The 18,517-nt window shown below is 48.6% G+C and overlaps 1 protein-coding gene across 4 annotated transcripts in view; it reads right to left on the reverse strand.

The window, feature by feature from the left end:
* The window catches only part of SEPTIN6 (septin 6), a 31,366-nt gene extending 19,415 nt beyond the window's left edge, over positions 1-11,951 (reverse strand). For all 4 annotated transcript variants that reach the window (XR_010068648.1, XM_063313681.1, XM_063313678.1 and 1 more), the window contains exons 1-2: positions 11,797-11,951; positions 2,057-2,171 (exon numbers count right to left, since the gene is read on the reverse strand). Coding sequence is in view for 3 of the 4 variants with exons in the window: in XM_063313681.1 (XP_063169751.1) it covers positions 2,057-2,171; positions 11,797-11,826 (145 nt within the window). In the remaining variant the exon portion in view is untranslated. The remainder of the gene's footprint in view (positions 1-2,056; positions 2,172-11,796) is intronic.
* Positions 11,952-18,517: the final 6,566 nt, after the last annotated feature.

The raw sequence follows: 18,517 nt of genomic DNA on the forward strand, positions 1-18,517 counted from the left end.
GTGCTATGAATAGATGATTCGTAAGACCAAGTTAATGTTTTGAGAGCTATGGCAAGTTGTCCTTGTTCTTAATATAGCAGTATCCAAATGGACAATCTCTTTTTATTAAATTTCCTGCAAGGGCATTACTTTTAATCTACAGCAAAATTCCATGTAAATACACCAGTGGTTTACCAAAGGTCATAACTGAAGCTCGGTTGTCAACGCCATTTGTTCTCTTTCAAAATACACCAAACAAGGTAAGACAGTATAAGTGCCAAACATGGAAGCGAATAAAATGTTTATATGTATAACTCAATGAATAGGAAGGCAACTCATCATTTACATGAACTTTACTGAAGGAACCACCCAATCTGGCACAGACAGAATTTCCAGCTTCATTTAATGGGAAGTTTGCTTTATTGTCTTCACCCCAATTAAAGGCCCAAATGGACAATACAGCCATGGCATAACTTACTGAATTATATCCTGCCCTGCAAAAGAGAGGGAAGGGGGCGCCAGGAAGTTTGGCCACCAGCTGGAGAAGCAAGGAAACTGACTTATAAGGTGTGAGTAAGACAACTGATATATGGAACTCAAACTAGAATTTGAAAGCCTACTTCGAGGACTAAAATCATGACATTTTTGAAGCTAGTACTTAATATGGTCCTGAACACTCATGCCAAGACAATTAATAACAGACAACATTGCTCAGATTTTCCCCAGCTTGAATCCAGGTGCTTTGGATTACAACTCCCAGCATCCACGATCTTGCTAAGTGGGGCGGAAGGGTGTTTTGGCCCACTCCTGAGGTGGTGTAGACTAGGGAAGGCTAACGTAAACCAAAATGAGTTGCATGATCCAATAATCATAAGGTAGCTTCTACATCTTTGCTCCCAGGATGATAGACCCTGTGGCATGGAGTTCTCCAACAATTAAGAGGGAAAATTAGATGCTTTGGGGTTCTCAGATGTCTTATTCTTTGCAATGGTTTAGAACAGGGTTTCTCAACCAGGGTCCGTGGCACCCTCGGGTTCCACAAGAGATCACTAGGGGTTCCCTGGGAGATCATGATTTATTTTAAAAATTATTTCAAATCTGGGCAACTTCACATTAAAGAGGTACGTTTCATTCTTTATTCTTAGTTTAAGAACACTGTTGGTGCATATATACAGGCCTACCCATGAAACAAATATAGTAATTTTGTAACTTCTGGCCTATCTTTGAGCCTGAATTTGCAGGGGTTCCCCAAGGCCTGAAAAATATTTCAAGGGTTCCTCTGGGGTCAAAAAGCTGAGAAAGGCTGGTTTAGGATCTACCACTGATGCAAATGAAGCAGTTTGCTTCCTGATGGGGGACATGCAGACAAGCTCATGCAACTTGACAGTCACTTCTTATCTTGTGCGTCTAATTCACAGTTTTAATTCTGACAAGAAGGACAAGAAACCTTTAAAAAAAAAAAAGGTTTCAGCTATCAACAGCCACAGGGCACAAGGTGGTGACGTGATAATGTTACCAAAAGGGTAAATGCGGTTTGGCTGGCCTATTTTTCTTCTATTCTTTTGTGTTGGTGATAAGGTGGGGGAATTATAGATACCTTTGAAAGAATTGCATCTTTATAATGCAGAGCTACAAAGGTATGGGTAGACCCAGGCTACAAAAAGTGGTGGGGGGGTTACCCATCCCATCCTACATGGTCTAAAGCCAGCATTCTTTGGGGTGCTGAGCACCTCCCTTAATATGAACCCCAGCAGAGTAACAGAAGTTGCCATCAGAGGTAGACACATTCCCATTCTGCCTCTTTGCGCTTTCTCTTACTTTGGTCAATGCGCTGAGAGCCTATCTCATCATCTCCTGTCCACCCAACACAGTGAACCTTAACCCTCCTGTAGAACAGGATCAGAGGGCAACCCCCAAAATGTGTCCAAGGTAAATCAAAGGAGCATTATCTTAGCCCTGTTGACCTACAGGGAGCTGCAAAGCAATTCACATTTAGCATGGAATTTCCCCAAAATGGAAATGGCGGTTTGGGGGTGGGGCGGAAGGGTAGAGGAAATAAAACGAAAGCCGTACTCACCCACGCAGAGGATGTTGAAACAGAAACCATGGCTAACTGATTTATTAACCAGCTGATCAGGCAAGCTATCAAATCCTACGTGGCCAGAAAGAGGGACAGTCCGGCAACCTTCACCCTAAGATGATGACAAAAGAATGCATGTTAATATCAGGCCTCAATAGCTCAACTTTCTTGACAGACTTTTAGATGTGTTCTGAACCTGGGGCTTGGGGCAGATGTTGTCTCCTGCAAAGCCCGTGTTGCTGGACTCTTTTGCACATCCTGAATTGCATTTACATGAACCACACTGACCATGATCCTGCTAGGACTCTTTTATGCTCTGGCAGAGTAGAAAGGTGGTTGGAAAGTTGCCTTTCGGGACAGGAACCGGACCCGCAGTTGAAAAACACGCACAAGAAGCCACCACAAGGGCAATGTCATCACACAATTTAAAAAACTAACTGATCTGAAGCAACATCTGGTAACTTTCTTTCTGTGGGCATTTGGCCAACTTGTCCAGCATGCTCCAAAACTTAACCTCCTCTAAGGGGGAAACAAGATTCCCAAGAACAGATTTTATGCAGACATCGATCTTCAGCATAGCAGGTGCACAGGGGTGTCCACAGGTTATCATCAAAAAAAGTCAAGAAGGTGGCCCTGATGGTGCAATCCAAGCTCCGCCTGTTTTCTAAGCTCAGTGGGGGTTTTTTTGCACCTAAAAAGGTGCAGTGCTTCAATCGCACTGCCATGGCCCTCTTGAGCTTTTTGATCATGACCTATGGAACACCCTTGCGAGTACACTTTCAATTTCTACCCTTAGAAAATCTGTCCAACCGTTGGGTTTAAGCCAACCAAGTAGGATTGGAGGGTGCAACAGGAGTTTGCCACTTTATGGGTCAGTGTTACACTTGAATCAGGCCAAAAGAGAAACAGCACACTTTTCAATGCTGTGAAAGGACCGTATCAGAGATGCTAACTGGATAAGCCATTTGCAGCAAGAAGGCAGTGGTCTGATTCTCCTGTTGCTCTCCTTGCATCCATAAATCACAACTGCAATGTAGCTGCCACAATATATGAAAAAACATTGCCTCGAACATCAGTGAAAGGGGTGCATTTCTTGCCATGGTAAAGTTTTATTGGCACCCACGTTCCTGCTGCCCTTTCAAGACCTTGGCTGACTTACAGTTTTAAGTGCATGTGTTGCTGCAGCTTAAAACTGGTGCAGAGGAAACTCAGAAAAGATCCCTTTACAGCAGTGTTTGTCAAACTTGGCCACTTTAAGATGGGTGAACTTCAATTCTCAGGATTCCCCAGCCAGGCTGGCTGGGGAATCCTGGGAGTTGAAGTCCACCCATCTTAAAGTGGCCAAGTTTGACAAACACTGCTTTAGAGTATTGGATCTCCCACTTTCCAACCCCTCTTCATCCCTTTTCCGCATGGAAAAAGTTCGTGATTAAATTCTACAGGAAAAAAGAGCAGGATAAGTAACTGATCAGAAAAAGAAAAAGCTGGTATGACTTCCCCTCCCTACCAGGAGTCTTGCTGGAAGGTGCATTTACTGGAAAATATATCCAATTATAGCAGTCCAATTACAAATGCTCCTGCTGGGGTAATTAGCACCTCTCCACATTTTCAATCTTCAGAGCACCACCAACAAGCTGAGCTTTTGTCCATGCACAGAAATGCAGCAGATTCAAAATCACCCTCGAAGGCCAAGCAGAAAGAAAAGGGTTCAGTTTAGACGGGGCATCAATAACGGTTGTCGCTGGATGGTGAGCTAAGGCAGCTGGGATCTTCAGTGAAGGCTTCACCCCTCAGCAGCTCCTAACGGGATCCTGTATCTTAACCCGTCCCCAAACCTGGCACCTTCCAAATGTGTTGGTGTTGCAACCCCCACAATTTCTGTGCAGGCTGCGAAGTCTGGAGGATGTAACACCGCAAAACATCTGGTGAGGGGCAGGCTGGGGATGATTGTGATCGGTACAGGAAACTGCTAGAGGCTGCAGGGGCTTGTTTCGAGTAGGGCAAGCATGAAACTCACTTCCTGCGAGTGAGGTTTCCTGTGTGCTTGTGGTTCCTCCCTCCGTTCAGAAAAACAGTTAACGCTTGTCATAAAATATAATAATCCATGAATATAGAAAAATAAAGTCTTCCTTGATCAAACTCAACTCTTGGTCTAAGCAGATGTTTGTTGTTTGTCTGGCATGAGACAAAGGAGCCTTGCCACCGCCTTCTCTCAGGGTGCCTTTCTGACTTCCCAGTCTAACCCGATGGCCCTCTCTTGAAATACTACCAAGGTCTGGCTCTGCTCTGCTTTCTAGGTCCCTCAAGCTCAGCTAGATGTGACGACCATTTCACAGCTTAGCAGGCTTCCCTGTTAAAACCCTCAGCCTGTTTTGCAGTTACTGCATCCAAGATGTAAAAGGTAAGGCATTCTGGAGTCGGCACATTTTTTGGTCAAACTGAGAAGTGTTCAGCTGAAGAGCAGAGGGTCAAACTTCGCCACCACTGTGCCACCAGCAGTGAAAGGCATAATCCAATACTTTTGTCTTCATCCATTTTCTGTGACTCACTCATTTGGTATCAAAGAGGAATCAGCTTGGGATGGTTCCTGGCTAACTTTGAATAAACACCCTTGACAAAAGGCACAGAGATGAGGAGACACATGGCTATCTTCCAACTCTTTCCCAGTTCTGCCAAGATAGGAGACAGAAATGAAAAGATGCTAACTTTACTCCTGGCATTTCGAAGAGTCTTTGGCATAAAGACTGGGTAGCCCTAGAAAGTTTAATTATCAATCAGTTCAGAAGCACAGAAGAGTGCGCAGCTTTGAGGCCCTTGCAAGGAATAACTGAGGTTCATAGGCAGAATAAAGAACAGTGCAGAGATTTTATTTATTTATTTATTCTTATTTATCAGATTTATCACCGCCCATCTCCCCCACAAGGAGGGACTCTTTGAGATTAGTAATTGCAGCAAAAAGAGGGTGCTTGGATGGTCAGGAGGTGTTTGGCCATTTCAACTACAGTTGGCCTGGTGTTGTATGCCAGAACCCAGCTGAGCCACAAAAAGATACAGCATAAACCCAACCACAGGAAGGACAATCTGATTCTCTTCCCATATTTTAAAGCTATAACCAAGTCATCTCAATCCTGCTTCAGCTATATTCCTCAGGAGTTCCCAGCCTGGGAAGGAGCCATAATTCAGCAGAACTGGTGCTTTGCCCCAGGCCAGTGTTTCTCAACCACGGCCACTTTAAGATGTGTGGACTTCGACACCCAGAATTCTGAAATTCTGAAAGTTGAAGTCCACGCAGCTTAAAGTTGAGAAACACTGCCCCAGACAGTCTGCATGGATATAAAAAAATTTAGTTATAGTCCCAAGATATATTTACTGTCATTATTTAGTGAGACAACTCAAAGAACTGAAAACATAACTGTTCAATTTATGATGGTTGCTGCAAGGTTGGCTATAGCCCAATACTGGAAAAATTCAGAGCCTCCATCATTAGATCTGGTATGAAAAATTATGGAAGACTGTTGTTATGGAAAAATTGACGTATAAAAAGATGGGAGACATTGAGATATACTACAAAAGTTACCTTTGAATCAATCTGGGAAACAGTTATTCTTTTTGCAAAACATAATAAGCCAAATTCTCCTTTTTGTTTACCCCAGTATATCATTGTTGGAATCTTGATTTGTTCTTGGATCTTTTTAATACGTTCGTTAATTCTGCTGTGATATTTTTAAATTTTAGGTACTGTTTTTTATGCTCTGTTATAGTTCTTACAGAGCCAGTATGGCATAATGGTGAAGGAATCAGGCTAGAAACCAGGAAGCCATGAGTTCTAGTCCCGCCTTGGGCACTAAGCTGACCTTGGGCCAGCCACTTTCTCTCAGCCCTGGGAAGGAGGCAATGGCAAACCACTTCTGAAAAACCTTGCCAAGAAAACTGCATTTACTTGTCCACGCAGTCCCGAGAATCAGACATGATTGAATGGATTAAAAAAATTGTTTTTACTGTGTATTTTACTATCTACTGCCAAGTCATGTACCCCTCACCTTGTGCCTGTGGTTTGATTTGTTTTCTAAGCAAAATGAAGACCAATCTTCATGCAGAACTGGGACGGCCTGCTTGGAGTACCTGAGCAATGACAGCTGGCCACTGGGGACAAAATACTGAGCATAACTAACCAATGCTTTTTCTTGGTATAAGGCAGTTTCCTTTGATTTTTCTCACTCTGCACACTCCAAAAAGTTCATGCCAAGAAAAGCAAAGGTCACATTTTTCCTCCCTTCCACCATCTCTAATTTAATGTATCATTTTAGGACCAAGGTTCCCACCATCAAAACTAGAAGGCTTTTTATTTTGGGAAAATGTAAGACTTGTACCATCAAACGTGTGGAAGTATTTTACTCCTGCAGCCATGCTCCTGAACGAAAAGGTGTTTCATGGAAGAATTCATTGTCACCCGCTTTTTAAAATATATATATTTTTATTGAAAAAAAATTAACAAGATAAAAGCAATACAAATATTAGAAAAGAAATAAAGAAAATAAGGAATGGTGAATAAGGAACAAACAAAATAGAAATAGCTTCTGGTCTGTTTGACAGTGGTTATAAATGCATTTATATTTTACCCTCTAGGGTTACATCAGCATTTTCTTTTTCCATAAGCGACCCTTTCTACTCGTCAAACCTCAAATCGTCAAATCACAAGTTCATTTTTTTTGTCTTTTTTCAGCAAGAAGTCCATAAGGAGTTTCCAGCCCCTAATAAATGTAATAGTTGATCGTCCTCTAAGCAAACAAGTTAATTTTTGCCATCTCTGCTGGTTTGTTTGTTTATTTATTCATAAATTTATTCACCGCCCATCTCCCCCTCATGGGGAGATAGTTCCATCATCTTCACCACCATTTGTCCATTGTGGGTATCTCAGGGTCATTATGACCCGCTTCTAAGAGAAAAACCATAATGCCACAGAGGACATACTATGCTGCAGAAAGATCATCTTATTGTATGAGAAGGGTTAAGAAACCCTTGCACTTACATTTCCTACAGATAAGCTGGTTTTCTTACACAGATCTGTAAATGCTACCTGGAGGACAACCTAGTAGCTACTATCTCCTTGGAAAGGAGAGACGCCCACAAAAGTGAGAAAAATCATTGGTGTGGGTCACCTACCGCCTCCAAGCCAACACTATTCATTCCTTTTGTAACTAGCTACAAACATCACATGAGCCAGGCAGCCTTTTGAACTCCCCTCTGCCAAATCATAAATGGCTTATTTGGCTGGGTTAGAAGGAAACTAAACATTCTAATCACTTTCGCCAAGGTAACCCTTAAAAAAAAAAAAAGCTACCCAAGCAGAGGCCTTGGATACGTCAATAATTTCGGCGCTTATTGTCAAAAGGCAAGGTGCATTATCAGGGCCTCTCATAAATGCCTTCAGAACTGGTACCCTAGCAAGTCTCCGCGACCACTGACTCTACATGCTGCAGACTGGGAAACAAGATCATTGTCGAAAAAGGAGCCTACCACTCTCACCTGACTCACTCAATTCTTCCAAAATCATACTATCCATTCACGTTCAGATTTTTAGTGGTTAAGCCTGTAAAATGCACCAGCCCTGCTGTTTCAGAGATGATTCAAACCAGGGTTTGGCCCCCAGCGCAGCCAGCCGAGCAGCCCGTCACAGCCCAGATTGCTTCTGAGCACAGAGACAGACCACACATGTTGCTCGCCGAATTTATGACTCAGAAAAACCGCTCCATTTCTACTGGGCTGACCTATTTTTCCCATTTATTAGAACAGAACAGGAGTGCCGCTGGAACCAACTTTTAGGCTCTTTGGTCAGGATCCCGCTTCTTGCTGTGATGAACGGGAGCCTTGAGAAGGCCACAAAGGCGACTCAAGGGTTGCACTGCTTCCAGCCAGCGGTATTCAGAGACAAGCTGCCAACAGGATGAATCAGAAGCACATCTGTGTCTTTCAATTTGTCAACTCTAGCAATGCCCATAATCTATGTGCTATTGATTGTCAAGGATACACAAATAACATTCAAAGGTGCTCCCTGAGACCAGTCTATGTTCACCCTTAACCCGTGGGTGAGTTATAAAACCATTGCCCAGGCCTGTTTTTGACCACGGGCATGCAAGAAGCCAAGTAAATGGAATAGCCAAGCCGACTAAGCACTCCTTCTTCCCCATTACAGGTGAAACCACGATGATTTGCCACTAATGGGGAACCCCTCTGGACAGCAGTGGAACCCAATGCAAGCCACAGCATCTTCTTTGCTGGTTGCATTCCCTGCGCAAAAGCTTTCCTAGCCAAGACCCTGGATCGGCTACATGAGTCATGCTCTAGAACAAAAATATTCTCTGCGTGTGATACATCTGCTTCTCGCCTGTCAAAAAGCTACGTATATCAAGGCAGTTGATAGAGTCTCCTTTGCCCACAAGCAGAACCCCAAACCTCATAATAACTGTATCTGTCGCCGGCTGCTAAACTTTACAGCGTTACATAAGCACCTCGATGGAAGGCTGGCATGCTAAGGACAGCGTACTGTATTTCTGATGATGGCATTTTTGACTTTACAGTCTGTGTGCAGCCTGCCAAGCAATCCACCCAAGTAGTGACCATGAGCTCGATGACTGAGCAGAGATCTGAATCCAATTCTAACACCCTTCTACAAACTCAAATGTTTTACACACTGTGCCGCCATCCAGAAAGACGAATTCCAAGCCTCTAGACAAAAATAATAATAGTAAAGATGCCCTCAATTCACACTCCACTCCTGGTGATTTAATAGACACATCCATGTAGTTTTGGGGCACTACCTTCTCTTTGTTTGACTTCCCAGTCTAGCATTCAATCTTAGGATTTGTTAGTGATCTCCCAACCAAGTGCTAACCCTGCTTAGTTTTTCAAAATCAGATCAAGTCAGTTAAGTGCTGCCATCTGAATTGGGCAAGTATCAATGTGTGACTTGAAAAACCATTAAGAAAGGAGTATGCAATGTGGCACCAGAGGCTAACCATGTGCCTGCAGACACTTCCAGGTATCCTGTTCTGCGGCTCTATTTTTAATGATTCTTCTAATTAGTCTCTAATGGACTAAGGCACCAAGCTAGAAACCAGAAGACCACAAGTTCCAGTCCCACCTTAGGCATGAAAGCCGGTTGGGCCAGTCCTCTCTCTCAGCCCAAGAGCAAATCAGGCGTGGTATGAGAGTTCTAGTCCAGCCTTGGCATGAAAACTGGCTGGGTGACCCTGGGCCAGTCCCTCTCTCTCAGCCCAACCCACCTCACAGGGTTGTTGTGGTGGGGAAAATAGGAGGAGGAAGGAGTATTAGTATGTTCCCCGCCTTGAGTTATTTATAGAAATAAATGCAGGATTAAAAAATCTTTTAAAAAAAAAGAACCAGTAGCTTCTATCAGCTTCTCTATTACAAAAATACTTCTTGGGGCCCACAGAAGCATTTTGGTGAACAAACAACAATGGGAGGCTTCCAATTTTTTTGGAATTACATCTACCTATCCAGAAAAATGGACGAAGGTTCCATTACAGCGGGAGAGAATATCCTCAAAGGTTACAAGGGGTGGCAAAGAGCAAATTTGCCACTTCTCCTTCCTTCACTCCTTCCTTCAAAGTGGCACACAGTGACTGGCCAGATCATCACAGAAGCCATTTGGTGAGACCATCAACGTTCTCTCACTGTTCCAAATTTGCTTAATCTTAAGTTAACACTTCTGGAACACAGAGGAAATTCAACCCATTGCACCAACTGGACGATCGATCTTCATGGCATTGTATCTATGAAGTTCAGCAAGTTCTTAGCCACAAACAGACATCACCTTTATTCACCCGTTGTGCTGAGCAGGATTTTTAAATCTCAGTTTGCTGAGCAAGCCATAATGGTCTGGTCTGGACATGACACAAGGCATGGGAGCCAGGTCCCTACATCAGGGGAAGCCACAAATGCACAAAAGAGTCCCTCTTTTGGGGGAGATGGGCGGTAACAAGTAACAACATTTGAATAAATAAAATAAAATAAATTGCAGTGGTTTAGTACACTCTGGGCCCAACCTATCCACCAATCAAGTCTGGCCTGTCTTCTGCTGACGGGTAGAACTTCAATACTGCAGGCACCGAAACATGTTTCCTATCCCACTACTGAGGTCCTCTTTAATGGGAGGTTGAGGACTGTCCCTCCCTGCAGCTTTCCCTCTCTCTCCGCCCCCCCCCCATATATCTCAAAATGGGATAACCTGCTTCTTTCCAGTCTTGAAAGGCACCAGCACCAGGGCTAAACCAAAACCAAGGTAGCTGCCAGAGGAAGAGTTACTTATAATGGTACGTCCCCGCCTAAACCACCCGCAGAGAACAATCCAGTAACTAACAATAGGCTGCCCTTTCCTGACACTTGGAACTGGCTGCTGGAGGGCGCCCCCCCCCCGCTTCGCTCCACAGGCAACTGAGGGGGGGTAGTTTCAGCCCAGCAGAGCCCCCCGCCCCCAATTGAATGCGAACAGGCTACCCATCTGAAAGATGCGCACAAACAACCCGGTGCTCCGCAAAGCCTCCCGCCTCCCCATACAGCACTGCTGTCAGCTGCAGATCCTGGCCCCGTCCATTTTCCTCATTCCGAGGAACGGGGGGCCTCGAATGAATTAAACTCTTCCGCCAACAGCCCGGAATACAAAGGAAAGGCGGGGAGGCGACGCGCGCGGCTCGGCTCGCGGCGATCCCCAGCCGAAAAAGACGCCCGGGATTAAGAGCAGGCGTCCTCGGGATCCTCCTGTGCGGAGACAAAAGCTTCCACCTCTCCACTTGTTTTTTGCGGGGGGGAGGAAATACCCCGCCTTCCTCTTTGTCTTGCCAGGAGGTGCCCCCCAGCCCACGAGCGGTTCAACGGAAAGCAAACCACGCAACCACGTTCCACACAACCGGCTTTGCCCCGTCTGGCTGGGGATGATGGGAGCTAGGAAGGGAAGGCTGATTCCAACTGGTTTGGGAGGGGTGGCTGGGGGGGAGAAAGCCCTCTGCGTCTCCCACCGCGGCGATCAATGGCTGCAAGCTGACCGGAGTCACCACCCGGCGTGCAAAATTCGTTCCCTTCGCACGAAGTCTCCCTCGGCCCGGCGGAGAAAACAGAGCGGCCCGGGCTTTGTCCGGGATCGCCCCTGTTCCTCCCCACCCCGCATCCCAGGCCCGGGAAGCCCCTTCCCCACCGCAGGACCCCGGCGAACCCCGACGCCGGGGTCGAAAAGCATTCCCCCCGAGCCTCCAGCCCTACAGCGCCCCCCCGAAGGCGGAGCAGGCGGGGACGGGCGAGGAGCCCCCCGAGCCCTCCCCCGAAAAGGCACCCCCGGCGCCAGCCGGCCCCGGCCAGGCTGCTCCTTTGCAACGCCACCGCCCGCTCCTCTCCGGGGGTTCCTCCCGCAGAGGGGCCGCGGCTGCATCCACCCCCCTCCCCCCGTGTAAACGGGCGGCTCTGAATTCGGAGCCAGGCGGGAAAGGGGAAAAGGCACGGCGGCCGGCCGGCAGCCAGCCAGCCACGCCGCCGCCCGCTTCCCTGCAGGACCCGGCCGGCCCCCGCCCAGCATCTCGCCGCCCCCTCCTCGTTCTTCCTTCGCCCTCGCCCGCCCCTGCACCGGCGCGCCCCCTCGGCCAGCCCGGGGCCGGGGCAGCCCCGCGGGGCAGGGCAGGGCAGGGCAGGGCTGGAAGCTCGTCCGCCGCCCGCCCGCGCTCACTCACCGCCTGGCGCGCAAGCTCCGTGGCCGCCATGGCCCCTCGGCCGCCGCCGCCGCCTCCTCAGCCCCAGCAGCCGCCGCCGAACGCGCCGCCACCTCCGGCTGGCTCAGCCCCGACGCGCCGAGGGGAGCCTGGCGGGGCGGGAGCTGGCAGGACGCGGCCACTGCGGCAGCGGCAGGAGGGGGAAGAGGGGCGGGCGGGCGAGAAACGGGGCGGGGACTCGGCGCGGCGGCCCCTCCGCTGCGAAGCCCGGGAGCCGGGCAGGGCGCGGACCGCCGCTGCCGCTGCTGCTTCCCCCGCCGCCGCCGGCTCCCCCCGTGGCTGCGGGAATGGGCTGGCCGGCTCCCCCCCCCGCGGCTTCGCGCGCCCCCTCCCCGGCCGCGCTGGTGCAGGCCGAGGGCGCGAGGAGGCGGGGGTGCGCCCGGCTGCGCTGGGAGGCGCGCCCGCCGGGGGGGGGATCTCGGGGGGAGACCAGGCCGGGCCAGGGGCGGGGAACGCCGGGCCGGCCGGGGTGGTCCTGCAGCGACCCTGCCCCGGGCCCAGCCGGCTTCCTTCCTCCTCCGGCGCGCAGCGGCATCCTAGGCGCCGCCCGCGCCTCCGGGACGGGCGCCGCTGAACGGCAAGCGACTTGACCCGCGCCGTGGCCGCCCCGCTCTTTTCCGCGCTGTGAGCTCAGCTGCCCCGGCAACGCCATTCACACGCGCTTCGGCGCCCCAAACCAGGATTTGGGGGTTCCTGGGGACCAAGCAGTCGTGGCTGCTGGCCTTCTTTCTATACGGCGCCGGACCGAAAACGAATCCCACAGATTGGGTCCAAACCGCTGGCGGTGCTGAAATGGCTAGTTTCTCGGCTGGCGCAGCCCTTCATGGAGTCCTCCTGGCAACCATGTGGAAGGGATTTCTGGGAGGCTTTTGGCTCTTTCCCATGCTAACTCACAGCCCTGGGATCTCCTAGTGGTCTCCCATCCAGGTCCTGACCAGCTCTAGCCCTGATTAGCTTTCACAGATTAGTTAGGCTCAAGAAAGTGAGCCTTCCCATTCTCATTTGGTCACCAGTGTGTTGGCCAAGTGGGGAGAAAGCTTTGAATTCTCCCAAACAGCCTGAATGTTCATGCTGCAGCCGGGGTGCAACAAATTAGATTTTGATCCACTGCTGGGATCAAAGACACAGTAGGCCCAGTCTTTCTGTCCCGTTCCCCAGCATCCTGCTCTTGGGGATAATAAATTGTTGCCAACACCAGCAGCCACTGCCCACTTTTTCCTACCTTTCTGCTTTTATCGCTTAAAGCTGGTGGCTGTCTATAGAGTTGGATTCACCCATTATGCCCAGCCACGTTAAACATGGCTTGCTGAATCCATGATAATTAGTCAGATTTGTACATCAGATGAAGCTGCGATTCATACAATAGGACTAGCCCACACTGACCAAGCCATAGTTTAGGAGAGGTCAGCCTGTGTGTTTGTGTGAAAGAGAGACTCAGTGAATGCATGTGTGAGAAGGGAAGTGGCTGAGTGTTTGTTTTTAGGAAAGCAAATCCTTTATTTTTATTATCCCTTTTGTGTTTCTCATTTGTGAGGAGCAACACTGTAGCTATTTCTGACAGAAGGTTAATCCTGAGCCAGGCCAGCAAACAGCAGAGCCACCATGAGTTTCCCAGCACCCTTCCGCACCTTTAAGCCTGTCGTCGTCTATCTACTTCCATGGGATTTTGACCTACTGCACGGAGAGGCTTGTGTTCACATAAGACACGGAGCTAAAAAGGTCTGGACCTTGGATTTATGGAAGCGCTGCATTTGAGAAGCAACCGCAAGCATTGGTTTCAGAGAGGCTGATGCATATTCAAAGCTGCTGCCGCTTTCAGTTCAGAGGACGCATAAAGCCGCTGCACCGCTAAAGAGCTGTGCACAAGATGGGTTGTGGGTGTGTAAGCTCGGAGAATATGAATGACTGTTAATTGTGTGTTTTGGCTTAGTGTGTGCAGACTGAAAGTACTGGCTCAGCTGGTGCCTGGAACTGAGACGGTATTTCTCCTTTTTGCCACTTGCTTCTCTTCGGATGGTGACAGGAGGGCTTCAAACACAGGTTTCTCAACTGCTCTTGGAGATGTATATAGGTAGTCCTCACTTAACGACCATTTGTTCAGTGATGGTTCGGACTTACACCGGTGCTGGAAAAGACTGACCTACACACTTACAACTGTCCTCACACTTACAACCGTCCTCATGCTTAAACTGTTGCAGCATCCCCATGGTTGCGTGATCACAATTTGAGCACTTGGCAACTGGTTCGCATTTATGACCGTCACAGTATCCCATGGTCATGGGATTGCCATTTTCGACTTTCCCAGCCAGTTTCTGGCAAGCAATATCACTGGGGAACCATGTGATTTGCTTAATGACCATGCGGTTTGCTTAACGCCCATGGTGATCTGCTTAATGACCACTGCAGAAAAGGTAATAAAATCAGGTAGAATTCGCTTAATGACTGCTTCACTTAGCAACCAAAATTCCAGTCCTAATTGTGGTCTTTACGCAAGGACCACCTGTAAGAACAATAATTGCCCACCTGTCTGTGGGATGAGGATGCTAGCGGGAGAGAAGTGACTGTCCCTGTTCTCAGTCCTTCGGTGTATTTTTGAACTGTCTTTCATGCCTTTTCATAATAGAGTTCATTTCTTTCGTGTATTGGCTCAGCCGCTAGAGAGCGCTGTGGACCGAATCCAGCAAAAAAGGGTGAATTCAGCAGCTACATATTTACTTTTATTGCATATAGATGCTGTTTTGTTCACATCTCAGGTACTGCTTTGCCATAGTGAAATCTGTGAACCTTGTCATTGTGGCTTATGGCTAGTGTGGTGTGTGAGTCCAGTCCAATGTGCCTTATTCTATCAACCAGGAGTAAAGAAATCATGAATGAGCATGTTCTCTGCATTAAAGCATTGTGGAAAGAGAGTGCTAATTGTTTTTATTTTTCTCCCCACACTAGTAGTTTTAGCTTCCAGAGTTAAGCTCCTCTTGCAAAGCCCAGAAGCTGTGGTTAATGATTAACTAATTATAAATTTCAGAGGAAATGACTCCGTTCCTTGTAATTATCAGGAAATGTATCTTTGGGAACCGCACATAAAATTGACTCAAGGGAAAAAAAACAGGCGCTCCCTTTGACTATGTGAACTGGTACATGAGAGGACTCAGCAGCCGAAAACCAAGATGCCACATGAAAGCATCATTCCTGCCATTCTCATGACCATAATGTTGTTATAGCCATCATCACAATCTCCTTAACAGCAACATATCTGAGGGCTTTAGGTTGTACTAAGGAGGTGACATCTTTGAGAGAGAGAGAGAGGTGTTTCTCAACCTTGGCAACTTTAAGATGGGTGGCCTTCAACTCCCAGAATTCTCCAGCCAGCCATGAACTGGCAGAATTCTGGGAGTTGAAGTCCACCCATCTTAAAGTTGCCAAGGTTGAGAAACACTGAGATAGAGGTAGAGGTAGAGGTAGAGATGGTGGAGATAATAGAGATAGATAAAATTCCTCCTTTTCCTACCACCACCAAGAAGCTTCAAAGTGATGCAGAAGTCCATGTTAGCTGTCAATTGATAGAATGATATCTTGTCCTTTATGATTGCAATAATATATTACAGCTAGCCAACTCAATCATCTATGCATTCATTTTTTCCTCCAGCAGTAGATTTGAACCCAGCATTGTGACTTCATTCAGCAAAGTCCCGCGAAAACAAACCAGGGTAAAATGTGAGCCAGCTGCCCTTTCCTACATTTCCCACGCAACGCTGATCAGCTTCAGCTGTTTGGGGACATCCGGCTTCTCCAAGCAAGTGGTCAAAGACCTTTGCGCTAGACTTGCTCAAGGACCGTGTCGTATCTTTCTAGTTCTTATGTTCCAGCCGTGAAATCTAAGTTCCAAGTTCAGACACCTTCCAAGGCTGCAAGTGAGGATGAACTGGCTATGACATCAGGAGGGTGCTGATTGAGTGAGTGATTGATTGACTTCCTGATAAATTATTTCATACCTGCTCAAAAGACCAGAATTTGTCAGCTGAAGTTTTTAAGAAGTGGCCTCTAAGACATTCTTCACCCTTCAATCCTGCAAGGAGCTGCTTGGTTGAGATGTCGAGGAAGCACACTTCAAGGGTCTTACTGACCAATAATTTTTGTTATCCCACAGCCCAAAAACCAATACACCCATCCAGGAGCATCAGTCTCATCCTGTCGGAGATTCTCTAAGTGACCTTAGTTAAGCTGCTGTCTTGGAGTCTCAGACCCCCAACCCACAATACAGACATAAGCTTTTGACAGGAGAATAATAGTTAATGTATTATGAATTTTGGAACCTATCAGTATTATTATTTTACTGCTAGACCAAAGTGCTCTTCAAGCTTCAAGGGAGAAACATCTAGCTGACCTTGGCAGATCCCAGAAGCCAGGCAGGATTCTATCTGGTTCCTACTGGATGGGAAATACCACAACTGTAGGCCAGCCTGGGAAGATGAAAAAGCATTCTAGGGGGAAAAAAACATACTATTAAAATAGTATTTTCATACTATTGCCAAGAAAACTGCCTGGATGTAGTCACCAGGAGTCCCACTCAAGTAGAGTACGTCAGTTTAGCCATCAGTGCCTCTTATTTTGCCAAGGGCAGCTGTTTCCCCACCTGGTCGAGAGGTGGAGTTCAGGAGCAGCTCTTAAAGCAGTGTTTTTCAACCTTGGCAACTTTAAGAGGCCTTCAACTCCCGGAATTCCCCAGCATGACTGGTTTGGGAATTCTGGAAGTTGAAGTCCCCGTCTCTTAAAGTTGCCGAGGTTGAGAAACACGTCTTAAAGCTTCTGCCCAGTATGACTGGAGCCCCTGAAGGCAACTGCCAAGCCCGCCTTGAAGTGCGTCACCCCCGGCTTACAGCTTCGGAATCCGTTTGATTCTCCACGATTAAGCAAGTCAAGGCCGAGTGCGTTGCGAGAACGCCGCCACATCGGGGCTGCGGGTACGGGGCTTCTCAATCTCACCTGCCGTGAACGCAGCCTCCCGGGGCTCGCCGAGCGGGGTTGACAGTAACGTGCCGTGTGAACGCGGGCCAGGGGGTCAGTCACGTCCACCACCCTGAGCCCACCCCCAGCCTTTCCCCAGAGCCTGGCCCCTGGGCGGCTTTTCTCGCCGCGACCACCATGTGGCTTTTCTTCTCGCGGACAGGGACGCGGAGGACAGGGGTGGCGGGGTGGCGGGGTGGCGGGGTGGCGGGGTGGGGGTGGCACCTCTTTGCTCCCGAGAGGACGTTCGCGCCACCTCGCGCCGGGCGGCGGCGGCGGCTTAAGAGCCTGGAGGAGAGCAAAGGTCGCGCGCCGCGGCGGGCTCTTCCCTTCTCCCTTTCTTTAGCTCCGCTCCGCACCGGGGCCAGAGCGCACTTCGCCCCAAGCAGGGCTGGCTGCCGGGCGGAGGCTGGGCAAGACGCGGAAGCCAGCCAGGTCCCAGCGGGAAGGAGGGACCTGCGGGCTAGCCGGGCCGGATTGTCGTCTGCCAGGTGGAGCGGCGGGCGGTGGCTCCAGGCGGGCAGCCGGGCTCGCGCCTGGGAAAGGGAAGACGCCAGCGATCCCCGGCTCGGTGGGGCGCCAGGAGCGCGCGGGGCCCCTTCGCTTTCTCTTTGCCGTCCCGATTCACGAGCGAGGAACTCCGGAGGAAAAGCGGGAAGCGATAACGCCCAGCAAGGGCGGGGTGGGGGGGGGAGCTTCGTGGCAGAACGAATTGCGACTTGGATCGGCCGGAGGTGAGTTCAGAACAACGTTTTATTCCAGGCAGGTTCTCCCTTTTCGCTTTGGACCTGTCACCCCATTGATTGTGGCTTATGAATTGGAGGAGTTGGGTCCCCGCCGGTCGCGCTCGACTAGGACTTGAGCAAAACAGCTGGGACAGCTTCCTGCTTCTCAGCCTGGCAACCGGGCTCCCAGGGAGAACAGCCTACTTCGCAGGGTTGTGCTGTCACTGACCGGGACTGTTGCCCTTTGTCAACAGCGTTTCTCAACCTTGGCAACTTTAAGATGGGTGGACTTCAACTCCCAGAAATCCTCAGCTGGGGAATTCCAGCTGACTGGCTGGGGAATGCTGGGTGTTGAAGTCCACCCATCTTAAAGTTGCCATGGTTGAGAAACACTGGTCTATATTAATAAAAGTAATAATTAAAAAAAATAGATGTATAAGGCTGCTAAATGGGGAAGCTCAAAATGGCCTTTATGCTAATGCCCCCTCTCTGGAGTGTTTTCCCAGGACATCTGCAAGGGGGGAGGGTCAAAAAAGTCAAGATGGAGCCAGAACTGTCCAGCTGAAACCCTCCTCCTATTTTACTTGCACTGCAATGCATATAAATTAGGGGCAGGGTTTGGATTGCATAGTTGTGACCATCATCTTGACTTTTTCTTAACATCTCCCACAGATGCCCCTGCTTTTCCATTTTCCTAAGCTAGGTTTTCCCCACAATCTCCAAAGAAATCTTGTTGGAAAAAAGAAAAAGAAGAGTGGTAGATTCCATTGAAAAGAATGGTATTGCTTCCAAGCCAGGGGTGGAATTCTCACAAAAAGGACTTAACCTGGTCCCTGGATTATTTCATTTTCTGGATTCAGAGAATACAGTGAATAATAAACTTACCCAAATGGTCTGCATTTGTATTGCATGCTAAGCTGCCCGTGCACATGCCAAAGCCTAACCAAGATTAAAAC

This window comes from Candoia aspera, chromosome 12 (genome assembly GCF_035149785.1).
Source record: "Candoia aspera isolate rCanAsp1 chromosome 12, rCanAsp1.hap2, whole genome shotgun sequence".
NCBI classification, from domain to species: Eukaryota; Metazoa; Chordata; class Lepidosauria; order Squamata; family Boidae; genus Candoia; species Candoia aspera.